This window comes from Octodon degus, unplaced genomic scaffold (genome assembly GCF_000260255.1).
Source record: "Octodon degus isolate 3935 unplaced genomic scaffold, OctDeg1.0 scaffold00029, whole genome shotgun sequence".
In the NCBI taxonomy this organism is placed as follows: Eukaryota; Metazoa; Chordata; class Mammalia; order Rodentia; family Octodontidae; genus Octodon; species Octodon degus.
Genome location: NW_004524605.1, coordinates 13,161,055 through 13,175,730, shown reverse-complemented (window position 1 = coordinate 13,175,730; position 14,676 = coordinate 13,161,055). Strand labels below are relative to the sequence as shown.

General features: G+C 43.4%; 1 protein-coding gene across 1 annotated transcript in view; it reads right to left on the bottom strand.

Annotated features, from left to right (window-relative positions):
- Itk (IL2 inducible T cell kinase) overlaps nt 1–6,527 on the bottom strand; it is a 62,702-nt gene extending 56,175 nt beyond the window's left edge. The window contains exon 1 of the mRNA XM_004629392.2: nt 6,268–6,527. Within this exon, the coding sequence (XP_004629449.1) occupies nt 6,268–6,405 (138 nt within the window). The 5' untranslated portion in view covers nt 6,406–6,527. The remainder of the gene's footprint in view (nt 1–6,267) is intronic.
- Nucleotides 6,528–14,676: the final 8,149 nt, after the last annotated feature.

Sequence of the window (14,676 nt, the reverse complement as noted above, 5' to 3'; positions counted from 1 at the left end):
AAAACCTTGAGAACACTTAAGTGTGTGTCTCCTTTTCTTGGTCCTAGTCCTGAGAAGAACTTGAGCTTGGAACAAGATGCAGGAGGAAAACAAATGTGGCAGAGCCACAGAAAGAGAGTGGTGTGAAGCCAAGTCGCAGAGGCAGGCAAAGACCACAGGATGGAGGGGCTTCGGGTTACGGCCGAGAGGTTGCTGACATACCCTGAGCAGTGACAGACAGCTTTGAGGCAGGCACTGATAACGTGATTTATAATTTTGAAAGTGCACATTCCTTATGCGAATGACCGGCGCTACAGCCTTCGATGTCTGCAGGAGTCCAGCTGCAGTCAACTGAATCACAGAGAAATGAAGCAGGAGGAGCCCATGAGGACAGCCGCAGGCAGAACATGGGCTCCAGAAGGCTTAGCTTCCAGAGGAAGGACGGGGTCAGTGCGGGCAGGGAAAAAGGAACTGAGCTGCAAGGTCCACCTAGAGAGAGCTGGGGCCTCGGAGCTTGGCCCTCCTGGCCACTCCTACACGTGCTTGTCAACCTGCCAAAATGACAACCACCTGAGCCCTCCTAGTTCTTGTTCAAAACTCACTCCTCCTCCTCCCAGGAGTGGTACTGCCTTGCCTCAGTGCCCGGAATGTCCTTCTTCGTGTCCCGTGATGCTTTGCTATCTATGCTGTGGGCACTGGGACTGGCTCTACTTTGGGTTCGTTTGTGTTACTCTAACCTCCATCTGGATCTCTATCTCATTTCTTTTTCCTCATTGCTTTTCTCCCTTTCTGCTTTTATCTCCAAAGAGCTGAGGGAATTGTACTTTCCAGACACTATTGTAGACACTGACAACATTATCTTCAGCAAAGCGCATGCCTGCCTTCAGAAAGCTGCTGTGTAATGGCAGAGGTTGCAGGGAAACGATATTAATATAAGAATAATAATAAATGGGTAATGATGGCTTTGGTACGTACTCCCAACAAAAGGAATACTTATCGCTATGGCAGAACATGGCAGGAGGCTCTGACCTACTTCAGGGAATTCAAGGAAAACTTCTCTAAGCGAGTGACGTTTGAGATGAGGCTTTAAAGTTGGACACAATCTGGTGTGATTGAAACTTAGAAGGAGGGAAGAGGGATGTCAGCTGGAACAGTGCAGTAGATGCTGGTGTCCATCTTCTGGTAATAGGAAAAACGCCGAAGCAGTATGTCCCTCCTGATGGAGGTCATAGTGTGAGAGCTCATGCGCGCTGCCACACGGAGCAAGGAGTGCTAGCGGCTGGGATGGCGGGGGCAGGGGGGCCTTCAGCGATGTTCACAGGGCAGAGATGTCTGTAACTGCGGGGATCTGGGCAGCTTCTAGAGAAACTCTGGGAGATAAACCTAGCTGGTAAACACACTGGGGCTCCCTAAAGCGAATGACGAGAAAGATCATCCTGAAGTGTGCATGGAAGTAGCAGAGCTCACGGCATACTTCACTGGGAAACACCCAGGTAGCCTGGGGTGGAGATTTTCCAGGCTGCCCTTCACATTAAGGGTTTCAGGGCAAGAACACATCACGCACTCTGTCATAACCCAGTGGAGTTTCTGATTACCAAGGAGTAATAGCTGTTGTGGAAATAAGTACCACTTCCCAGGGAGCTGCGAAGGCTCTGGAGACGGAAGGGTCTCAGGCAAGTTACTCTTTTGCTTCTACTTCCTGATCTATCAGTGAGGGCTATAAACTTCCTAATTTACACGATGGTTGTCAAGTGGAGACAAAGTAATTTCTAGCACAGAGCTTTACACATACAGCGAATGCTCGGTCTCCGTATGTGTGAGTTACCATCTTACTATTATGGAATAAAGGCGGCCTCTGCCTCATTAAAAAGAAATAAGATGAAGGAATATTCAACCAATTAAAATGCAAATAGTTTTCAAGAGGCCTTCCCCGTATTAAGTGGTTTACACACATTCCCACAGCTCATATGGTGACCCTAGTCTCTGACCCACAGCTCTCTGATAATGTAATATATAGATATATGTTTTGTCTTTTTGAGGCAGTCTCACCATGCAGCTCAGGCTGGTTTTGAGCTCAATTTGTAGTCCAGGCTGATCTTGAACTCACAGCAGTCCTCCTGCCTTAGCCTGCTGAGTTCTGGGATTGCAGGTATGCCCTACGATGCCTGGTTTATAAGCTATATTTTTTTTTTACCAGTAGGCAGTAATTCTTGCATAAGCAAAGACAAGGGACCAACTCTTCCCCTCTTGGCATCTTGGAAAGGGTGAACACTCTAAGAGATGGTTCTGCTGCTAGATCAGACTGCAGCTGAGAGAAGTGGAGGCCCTCACGAGGACTCGGGCTGCGAGGTGACCTTGACTGTTTCCTCTGTCCCACACAAACAGCACTCACTCCACTGCCGTGAGAAGTACAGCAAGCTTGATCCCCCAGGAATCTTTCCAGGCCTCCCAAGTGTTTTCGCAGAAGAGCCAGCTGGTACTGGGCAAAAAACGTGAATAACAGTCACCTCCACATAGCAGTGAGTATTAAGGCTGTTAAATATTTTTCTCCTGATTTACTTGAGATCTCTTGAGGCAGGTAGTATTGGGATCCTGACCTTACAAATAGGAAACAGAGGCTTAAAGAGATGAAATAGCTCACCTGCATTCCATAAAAGGCAGGATTTGACTCCAGTTCTCGTTGGCCACACTGTCCTCACCCACCCATGGCTTTCTCCATCTTGTAGGCCTTCCTTTGTGTGCCTGCTTAAGTATCCAAAGCCCCCATTTTTCTCTTTTACCCCTTAAAATGGTCTTACATCAGTCATATGCAGCTAAGTATATTGCTTAGTTGCTAACTAACTCTCTGAAGATTATTTGTACTTAAGCCTTCCAGCAATGGGCTGGATCTGAACTTGTTGGCCCATGAGATTGGACTGCTGAATTTTCAGAAGTTGGTGAAGAGTAGATATCATACTGGTAACTTGTTATGGCCACAATAGGAGTATTTACACCAGCGAAGTTGGCAGACACTAGGAATTGGTACTCCGCAGCCCCCTCCCCCATCACAGTGACTGCTAGATTAACGTTGAACTGCCAGGTCCTTATCTCTCCTTGTCCTCTGTGGAAGCATTTCAGGCACCAGAGACTACTTTGTGAGGAGCTTTGTGGGCACAGGGGAGAGCCCTAGGACATGCCTGCCTGCGAGTCACCCTCTGCTGACTTCGGATCCTTCTGAGCCCTGCTACAACAGTATGGAAAAGCTTCCCTGGCCTCCTGCGAGCACTCACACAGCACACTTGCTAAGAGAAAGAGGCAGCTGACTCCCCACTTAGGTGCATGATAAAATAAAAGGCTCATTGTGTTATTAGGACCTTACGAAGAGGCAAGGATGATTAAAGGTAGTGTGAACACTTAGAAGAACTGCAGGATTTGTTCTTGAGTATGTAAGGAGTACTTTTTCACATGATGTTACAAATTCACAGACAATTATAACTAAAAGGAACATAAATTTATAAATGCAAAGGGAGAAAGGAAACTGAGATCTTAAAAAGGCCCAACCTAGGATGATGTCATTTATTTTTACTTTATTTCATTGCTGTTGTTTTGAGACAGGATCTCACTATGTAGACCAGGCTGGCCTTGAACTCATTATGTAGCCCAGGGTTTGCACTCATTGCTCTTTCCTGCCTTGGCCTCTTGGATGCTGGGATTATAGGCATGCAAGAAAGGATCATGCAGCTTACGATGAGTGTGTACTTCCCCACAAACTTAGAGTTAGCCACAGAATAGGATTTCAGGAACCTGAAGTTAGCTTGGTTTTGAAGAAATCTTAAGTCTATGCCATCACTTGAATATGCACCTGATCTGCCACCATTCTATTTCCTTTAGAGGCATGGCAGTGGCTTTCACTAGGCACTGAGTAGGCGACAAGACCTATACTAAGAACTTTATATATTAAGCTGAACTGTATGAAACTGCCACTGCCTGAGCATGTCTTATCTGACACACTGTCATTTCAAAGAGTTCAGCCCTGACACATTTATCCCTCTGAATTGTGATCTTCTGATGAAATGGATGCTCTCTCTATAAGCACTTCACAGATGCAAAGGCCAGAGCACTGAGGCTTTAATGCAAAAGCTAAAAGATGCTCTCCCCTGAGTGTGATGCTATTACTCACGAAAGATGCACAGCACCCTGTTGTGTGCACACTGGTGGTCCTAAGCCACGCAGCGTGGAGGCAGCTTCCACAGCGCCAATTCACATGTTCTCAGGGTCCAGAGAAAACTTTCTGACTCATAAATTTCTATGACATTTAAAGAGGAACTTAGAAAAAAGACAAAAACTTTGAAAGATGTTACTTAAGAATTTTAAAGAAATTTGATGTTGTAAAGAAATTTGTGCACGTATCCTCCATACCCTATGTGGACACTGTAGATGCTATAGCCAAGGGCTACCCAAAAAGAATTAAATATCTCCCAAACTTTCATGAGGCTCACACGAGAAGGTGGGGTAATGTTTGCATTAGTTATATTCAAATTACAAGCAGTGCAGTCCTGAATCAAGACTGCTTGTTATATAATTATTTGCAAATAAAATGCTGACTTCACTATCAAACCGTATGAATAGCAACGCTGCTCAGAAGCTGCTAAATAAATGACATGATGCCACATTGAGTCAGGAAAGCAATTTACTAAAAGCAGTAAAATGGTCTTTGAAAAAAATGTAAAGGCATGTGACTGTTCTTTCAGTATGAAACATGAACTTTAAATGTCTCATTTATTAAAAAACACCCTGATTGATGTCATGCCATGTGTGAGCTCTACATGAGGAATTGCCCAAGTTCAAACCTTGGCTCCTGGCCACCCAGCACCTGCCTAGCACATACTTAATTCCATGCGCCTTTTGGATATCTTTTTTTTTTTTTTTTTTTTTTTTTTTTTTTTTTTTTTTTTTTTTTTTTTGTATTGGGGACTGAACTCAGGACCTTGCACTTGCCAGGTCCATGTGCTTTTTGATTCATTGATAAGTAAGGCTCAGCAAGAAGCTACTGAAGATGACTTTACTTCTAAGAGAGAGGAGGCATTATTTTACTTGCAACTTCAAAAGGTCAAGCTCCAGAGGCCCAAGCCCAGCTCGACCTCCCCAGGCTCCCCTTCATTAATGTTCCAAGCCGAGGCCTCCAAACTCCAAGCTCATGCCTGCATCCAGCAGGCCAGACACCAGCAGGAATCCGAGTACCTCTGTCTCCGAGGGACTGCCAAGCATGAGTGCTAGTTCCCCTTTGGTGACATGTAAGTGGTAATCTCTGCTCTACTTCCCTAATGAAGTACAAGGAATACAATGATCTTGTACAAAATCAAACATGCTTTGAGAAAAGGCTCCAAAAGACAAGACCTGAGCTACTCCAGGGATTCTTAAAGAAGGAACGCCCCGTTCCTGGTTGTTTCCAGTTCTTTCCTTTTACACAGAAAAACCCTGAAGTAGGAGGCAGACATTAGTCCAGATGCAGTCACTCAGTGAGAAGCAGATTTTGATTTCCTGACTGCTCAGGAAGTCCATTTTCTACCAATCTACATTGTTATGTTTTTCACTTTTTCTTTTGCTCTCACTGATGCTATAGGACATGAGAATGTCTTTAGATACACCACAGGTCTCGTCTCACTAAGCCACCATAATCCTTCAGGTAAGGACTGCAAAATAAGTGTTATGTGATATACCTAGTCTCCTGGGACATTTTCCAAGGGATAGAGAGGCATGGTATTATGTACACTTTGCAAATTTCAGATGATTAAATGTCTGGGGATTATTATTTCAAGGTTATCAGGCAGCGATAACCATCGAAACAAGCAGAGTTGAATTTATAAAAATGTTAACATTGAATTTGTCACTTAAACATGCTAAATACTATTTCTTCTACTGTATGATAATGAAATCTAGCTAGATTATTCCTTAGGTCCCATCAGATACTAATATTTTATTAAGCCATGACACATAAAATATAGCACATTTCATATGAAGTTCAAGTTCTACAGAATAAAAATTTGCCACATAAAATATTATTAAGACTTGAAAATTAAACTTAGCTTTATAGATGATGGTCCCCAAGTTATGCTGCTCAGAAGCAAAACTGCCAAGCACAACACCTTGCCTCTTGATTCCTTTACTCCTATTACACCGTGGTGGTTACACCCAGCATATTTGCGATCCATGTGTTCTATTTCATTCTGTGTATACGCTTTGCCATCAGCCTGGTCCAAACATAAAATACTATACAAAAAGAGAACACAGAAGAAAGCAACTACATACCCCATGCCGATCCTCGAAGTATGCCAGGCTGGCTTTGGTCAAAACAAAGAAGCGGACTTTAAAATTGGAAGGAGAAGTTCTTCTCTTCTGTTGGGATTTCTTGATGAGCTGTTCTTCTAGTAGGATGAAGTTGTTCATGATCCAATTCTTGAAAAGTGATGCGTTGTAAGCATCACCCCTCAGCACAACCAGGGGAAGCAGCCTCTGAACCAGAAGTGCGGCAGGAGGCAGTTGAGCTTCAGAGAGTCTCTCAAAGGCAACCTGCCTCTCGCGGTATCTTTCTATCAACTTGTAGTTGACAGCGCCAAGCTTCTTTTTTGATATCAAAGGCCACAACCACATCCTTTCAAAATTTACAAAACCGAGAGGCGCCTGTGAAAAAGTGCATATACTCTTTGCTGCATGAGTTGAAATGATACTTGAAGAAACATAAACTCTGTTATGTATTAAGGCTTAGATTTCAACTGTTATAGATCTTGGCTTAGCCCCTCCAGTGGGTAAGGCACTGGCACAAGGGATAAGAGCATGTTGTCCACCGCACACACATTGTGTATACATTTTCTGTTGCTCATGTAACGAATTAAGACACAGACGGTAGCTCAAAGTAACACCAGTTGACTATCTTACAGTTCTGTTGTTAGGGAGGATAAAGTGGGTCTCTGGGCTAGAACTGGTCTGTGGTGCTGTGATCCTTTCTGGAGGACTGCTGGGTGAGCTCCGTGTCCTTGGCCTCCTGGCTGTTTGCAGGGGACCCATATTGCTGAGGCTCTTGGCCTTTTCCTCCTTCTTGAAAGCCAGCATCAGTGCACTAAAGTGCTGCTTGCCTTGTGTCCCCAGAACCTCTTCTATGACCCTCTTCCACATGTAAAAGTCCTAATTGCACAGGGTCCATGTCATCTGTGCTCATGTAGGATGGCCAGCCTAGTTTAAGGCCAGCTGATTAGCACCCAAGTGGCATTTGCTACTTTAATTCTCTTCTGCCATGTACCCTAACATACAAGATGGGGGTTAGGGTAGGGGTGTCTTTAGTCAGGGCCATTATTCGCCCAGCCATAGCTAGCAATGAGACTGCAGGCCAACACCTCCAGGGCTCTAGGCATCCACTTCTGCCCCTATGAAAGAGACTAAGAGGCCCTCCCAGCAGAGACTGCAGGGCTCCTCTTGGGTCAGCCTCACGCCACAGCTCGCCCAGTTCTCACCCAGCCCTCTCCTGCATGTCCCTGAAACCACTGTACAGGCTGCTCATTCTGCCTGAAAATATCTTCTTGCCTTTTCACTTCCTGGTTAGCTCAACATTATATAGTCAGCTTTGGCTTGCATGGCAGCTCCCTGGGAGGTCCTCCCGGTTCTTCTAAGGCCAAGCCACCAGGCTCACATACACTTACAACTTTCTCTTCCTACCTCTTCTGACATGCTATGGAGAATGGTTTTGGACTGTTTGTCCCCTCATTAGTTTAGAAACTCCATGGGGGTAAGAAATGTGTGTGGTTTTGCTCTTTACTATATACTTGGTGCCTCACACAGAACTCAGCACTCAGAGTATGGTTAGAAAAATATACTGATGGAGGGTTGGCAAGATAGCTCAGTGGACTAAGTTCCTGCTTAGGCAATGTAGGGACCAGGTTCGATTCCCTGTACCAAATGCTGCACTGGCCCTGCCCCTGGGTGCAATGAGACAGCGATTAAGACTGGGTGGGGTGGCACATGCCTGGAATCCCAGTACTGGGGAGGCTGAAAACAGGAGGATCACTATGAATCTGAGCTGCCTAGTGAGACCCTGTACAAACACACACACACACACACACACACACACAAAAAAAAAAAAAAAAAAAAAAAAAAAAAAAAAGAGTGACAGTAGTTCTTAAAATATGGCCTTGAGGTAGAGATTGCTGTTTTCCTCAATATGTATTTTCCTCTTTTGAGAATACAAACACCCTGATGTTTGTCTGGACTTCTGGTCAACCAGAAGAGACCTATATATTTCAGCCTGTATTGTAATTAAGTGTACTCATGTGACTCTTTTCTGATCAACAAAATCTTCATATCCTTTTCTTCTTTTTATCCTTCTCCTGGCTGTTGAGAATGTTGATGTAATAGCTGGAGCCAGAGCAGCTATTCCATATGACGAGGTAGGTGGCGCATGCTGGTGACAAAGGAACATACATGAGAGAAAGCACGTACACTCTGGATGACCATGGAGCTTTCTGTGTTAGCTTTGGATCACTTTTATTTAATATTAAAAAAAATCCTGCCGTTTTGCATTTCTGTCATTTGCAGCAAACCTAATTCTAACTAAAACTATGTGTTCATGACTTTCTCAAACCACACTGTAAATTTCACTGGGAAGGCTAGGTTTATACCATGTTGGTTTAAATAAAAATATTTATAGACTTCCTGGAACATTCTCACCTAGGAAAACAAAACAGCTATTATAATAGTTCTAGAGCCTTTTATTTCCCAACTCTCTCTGGAACACAATTATAAGTAATTTTATTGTCTTGCTCATAGAGCCTTCAAAACCACTTGCTGGGTTTTGTCTCTATTCACTCCTCCATGAAACTTTAGAAGAGCCAATGTTTTCTCCATCCCTTTAAGGAAAAATATAGGCACTTTTTTTTTTTTTTTTTGGTTTATAAGTTCAGTCCACAGGAGACACATTCGAAGAACTCCTACTGGCCGAAGATAGAATGATTTGGGTTTCAAGAGGAACAATAACTGTAGGAGTTCCTTCCTGGTTCTCGTCTCAGTCCAAGAAGTTAATATTTGTAAGATATGTTATTGGAATCCCACCAAGTTAATTCCAATCTACCACTCTCAGTGCAACCCACGGTGAAAGTAATGACACTAAAATATATTTATAATTACTGGGGAGCCAAGGGGCCCTAAGTCCAGCCATGAAGATGGCTTTCCAGAACCAAGAGGCTGACCAAGGGCCTCACCCAGTTTTATTCAGTGGAGGAGTGGTTTGAAGAGGAATGACCGAGAATTGTGGGAAGTAGGTGACTACTATGAGTTGAGCTAGGTGGGTGGCCTGCATTTACCTCTGTCATATGCAGAGAGGATATGTGAGCAAGTAATCTATTTTATGCTATTGAGATAGTATCTAATGTTTTGGGGGTCTGGTGCTTCAGCTTTGATGTACTTTTTCAAAGCCTCAGGAATTCATAGTCTCTGTCTTGAGGCTCAATTCCAGCTGGCGGCACTAAGCATTGTCTCTTGTTCTTTCTCGACCTGGCTCATAGTAAGGAGCAGCAAGTGTAGGTTACCAGGGAAACACACACACCACCTTCAAAGACTATCACCAGCACCTCAGCTAGACCAATATGCATTGCTTAAGGCCAAATGGGAGGATAAATAGAAGTCCTAGCCAGCTCTGTACACATCAATACAAGAAAATAGGGTCAGGCTCAGTCAAAATGGAGACAGTCACTCTTATTTCAAGGAGAGCTGTTCACAACTGCAATAAATTAAAGACCAGCAAACATGTTAAAACTGTGAGTTTATAATATAATTGGAAAAAAGTCCAAACCACTGATCATATTTAGGAGCTAGTGAAGATCTAACTTACTACTGTAAAAGCTGAGAACAAAACAGTCCTGTATTTTCCAGATTTTGTGAATATTTATATTTCAGTTTTGTAATCAAATATCGAAGGAGGTAAAGTCTTTCTTTGGAGAAGTGAACAAATGAAGGAGGAATAATAGGACATTCCAACTTTAAAAGCCTAAGAAAACAAAAGGTCCAGACAACAATCAGCAGTGGCTGCTAAAATCACCGCGTGCAAAGCGAGTGGGAAAATACACCATCCTTGTGAGAGGCCGACAACACTGTAACACACTGTTCCTCCTTACCATCAAAAAAGAGAGACAACCAGACATGGAGTGTCTCCTGAAGTGGTGCAAGAGGAAGTACACAAACCACCCCCACACGTCTTGCAAGAAAGAGAAGAACGCAAACATGAATCTAACCAAGGCTCTACATCTGAGTTTGTAGGAAACATAAGACATAAAGAGAACATGACAAATGACAGGATGGAGTTATACAGTGGTATGTCCGGAAGACACAAAACACCAGAGACAAACGACCTGGCGTCTGCAAGAAACAAGCTGGAAGGGAACCTACGGATGAAAAAAACAGCTTTATCATACCTGTGAGGACTCAGGTTTCAGGGCAGAAAACAAACCATGGACACAACTGGGAAAACATGAAGAGCTGATACCTTGTGATACAGATAAATACTAAGTTTTAGGGAATGACAATGACACTGTAATCATGTTAAAGGGGAATCCCTATTTTGTGCGAAAACATACTGAATGGTTGATAAACCCATCAATGCCTGACATTTGCTTCATTATAATCCACTAGGGAGGAAGGGACAGGCAGGGAGACAAATGAAAAATGCTCCTGAGTTGGCAGTGACTCAAGCTGAATTACTGAACAAATGCGAGGGTTCATCACTCCATTCTCCTTATACTGACATATGCTTGAAAGTCTTCTTATCTGAGTTGAGAAAAGACAGTCCAGTTCAGTGTTGCTATCAATATTCCAGCACATAGTCAGTGGAACGCTTCTCTTCTGTGTCAGCCCGGGTCTGTCCCAGGATTCAAAGCTCAGTGCCTTTTGCACCATATCCTAATCTCTGCTCGTCTCTCATGCACTCCTCTGATTTCTAGGCTCTGGTTGGAGAGAAGAAAGGAAAAGGAGCAAGGGGTGAAGCACCCAAGGGAGCTACAGTAGTAATGTGCTATATAGGGCCAGGCTAGATCGACAACTGCTGCTTTTCTTTCATGACACATGTTTCTCTAGTGTTTCGTTGTTTGCACAGATGTTTTCAGCTGAGGGCTTCCGTAATTGTTTCCCTTATGGGGGACATCACTCTAGGTGGCCAATGAACTCAATCTTCAGACCTTAGGTGCTGCTGACCTCTGACTGCTTTAGATCTCACTGCCCACTAGAGTGTCCTCAGGGTGAAATGGCCTTGAAAACAAGCCACATGCCATTTATTCCTTCCCATAGCCCCATGAAAAGCTCAGGCATTTTCATCCTGCTGTTGAAGGTCAGACTGCTTGTCCCAAGAACAGCCCCCTTTCCCTTAGGCAGTGGAATAAGCAGCGCTCACCATCATCTGTTTCCAGGCAGGAGTTAGACACAGACCTTGTATCTCCAAGGCTCTGAAACTCATACCAGGCTCAGTGTCATTCCCCCAAGCCTCTATCCCTTGATTCCTGGTGGGCACATGCATCCCTCCCCGGAGCCCACCCTCACTGGCAGCGACAGGAAACACACAGCACACCAGGAACTGTCTTTCTTGGCTTTGTGGGTTTTGTTTCCTAAGTGCTGGAGGTGGGCGAACACTATTATAGGCAGAACTGGTTTTGCTTCTTCCTGTGTCAAATGTGGAATGTACAGAACCGCACTGTGAGGTACCTGAGTACTTGACTCCTTCAGTTATATTTTAGATGCTTTGGGACCCTCAAATGAAGGTGAGCTCACAAGTCTCATTTAATAACCAATAATTAAAAAAAAACAACAACAACAACAGTTCATCTTGGTACCACTTAATGTGTGCATTTAAGCAATGGTGTCATAAATTGTGCTTCTCACTCCTTAGTTCTGTGCCAGATTCTCTGTGCTGAGAATGGTTGTCCTCCGTGACATCGATGTCCTCTTTCCCCAGTGTTCCAGTGACAGTCCCAGCACTGTGAGTCACCAGCTAACTCCGGGTAACATCCTTATGTATATCCCAATTGCTACAGCCAAGGCAATGGGATATTGGCTGTCTGAAGCTGTCACCCTCTAGCATGGGTCCTTGCTTTTCCCCCATGGCCTCCTAGCATTTGTTGTCAGTTGATTTCTTGAGATTAAAACTAAAGTCATTGTCCAGCAAGATAGCTCAGTGGACTAAAGCACCTGCTTGGGCAAGTTTAGACACCCAAAGGGATCGCAGTTCAAATATGGGCATCACATGCTGTGCCAACCCTGTTCCTAGGGTGGGCTGAGCAGGCCAGAGTCTGGGTCTAGTGGTGTATACCTGTAATCCCAGTGCTGAGGAGGCTGAAAGCAGGAGGATTACCACAAGCCCAAGCTGCGTAGTGCGACCCAGAAACAACCAAATATATTAAAAAAAAAAAAAAAAAAAAACCTGAAGCGACAATATGAATTTACAAGCAAAGTGTTATCTGAAAGGCAAGAGAAGATAAACACAGGACTCCCACTCTAGCAGTAGCTGGAGGTGGCATTATGCGCTGAGGAACAGACTGGCCTGCCAGTGAAGGAGTGCAGGCCAGTTTTTTGGGTCCTAGTGCGCTGGAGTCTGGGGGTTATCTCAGTCCTGCTTTCAGAGTTTAGGCTGAATCTTTGTGAATGGAGGGGCAGTTTGGTTCTCATGAAAGGAATCTCCATGCTTTGAATGGCAGTCTCAGTCCTGTGAGGCTCTGCTGGAATCCAAGGTGACCCTAGCTTCAGGCAATGAAGAATTCTGGATGTAACTGAATGCTTCTGTAAATCTCCTATCTTGGTATGCTCAATCTTGCTCTCTTGGATACCGAGCAAAAGCCTCCTTTTATGGTGCTATAATCTGAGGTTCTACAGCTATAGTTGTTTTCCCTGGGACAGGAGACAATCCTTTGGATAAGCTTCTGATACATCTCCTGAGCCTCTCTTATCAGCATACCAAAGAGATCCTTCCACTGTCCTCTTTTAATCATTTTGGAGGCCTTTATCTTCCTTGGGTTCCCTGTAGACTAAATCATATGTTGCTGTGATACGATGTTTTTAATTCTCCTGGGAAGATACCCAGGAGGGGAACAGCTGAGTCAAAAGGGACCACTAATCCTAGCTTTTTGAGGAATCTCCATACTGATTTCCAGAAGGATTGCCCCAGTCTACCACTTTCCACCAACAGTGGAGAAGGGTTCCTTTTCTCCCACAGCCCCTTCAGCATTGGTTGCCAGTATTTGTTATTGGTTGACTTCTTGATGTTAGCCATTCTTTCTGGGGTGAGATGGAATCTCAGTGTTGTTTTAATGTACATCTCTTGAATGACAAATGATGTTTAACATTTTTTTCATATATTTATTTGCCATTTGTATTTCTTTACCTGAGAAGTGTGTATTCACCTCAGATGTCCATTTTTCGATTGGGTCTTTCAATTTTGGGTTTGTGATTTATCTCAATTATTTGTATATTCTAGATATAAGTTCTTTGTCTGAGGGACAATTGGCTAAAAATTCTTCCCACTCCATGGGCTGTCTTGTCACTCTATTGGTGATTTCTTTGGCTGTGTAAAAGGATTTTTAATAAGATGAGACCAGTTGCTGATTCTTTGTTATATTTTTCATGCTATCTGGGTTTGGTTCACAAATCCAGATAGCATGCCTGTACCTGTGACTTTGAGATTTCGGCCTATTTTCTCTTCCAGCAGATTTAGGGGTTCTGTTTTTATATTTAGATCTTTGATCAATTTTTATTTTAGTGTGGTGCATGATGACAGACATGAGTCTTGTTTTAGTCTTTGGCATGTGGAAAGCCACATTTTTAGCACCATTTATTAAAGAGGAGATCTTTCTTCTACTAAACCTGTTTACTAGAAGAAAGTAAAGCTGGACCTTTGTTCAAAAGGTAGCTGAGTGTGTTTGGGGTTGTGTCTACACCTTCTAACCTGTTCCATTGATTTTTGGGTCTGGTTTTTTTTTTTTTTTTTTGCCTGTATTATGTTTTTATCACAGTAGCTTTGTATATAATATCAAGTCAGGGATTGTGATGCTCCCTGCATTGCTTTTGTTGTTGAGAACTGTTCTTATTATTCTAGGTCTCTTCTATTCCAAATGAATTTTAGGAATGTTTTCTCTAGTTCTGTGAAGTATGCTAGTGGTATTTTGCTTGGGACTGCATTAAATCCCTGTAACAATTTTGGGAGTATGGCCATGTTCTCTACGTTCATTTTCTGTTATTCTCTTCAATCTCCTTTTTCAGGGTGCTATAATTTGCAAAGTGCAAATCTTTTACTTCCTTTGTTAGATTGATTCCTAATTACTTCATTTTTGGGGGATGTTATTGTGAAGGGTATAGTTTCCCTAATGTCTCTCTCAGTCAGTTTGTGTTTTGTGTACAGGAATATCATTCAAAGAAATTGAAAGTGTAATTAAAAACTTACCAACAGAGGCTAGGGGTTTAGCTCATTGACACAGCACCTACCTGGCAAGCATGAGGTCCCAAGTTTGATTCCTGGTACCCCTCCCCTGCCAAAAAACTTAAAAAAACCTACCAACAAAGCAAAGCCCAGGTCTTTCCTGATGGATTAAGTGCTGAATTCTAAATTTAGAGAACTAATGCCACTAATGCTGGAACTTTTTAATGAAACTGAAAGGGAAGCCACTCTCCCTAATTCATTCCTGGAGGTAAGTATTA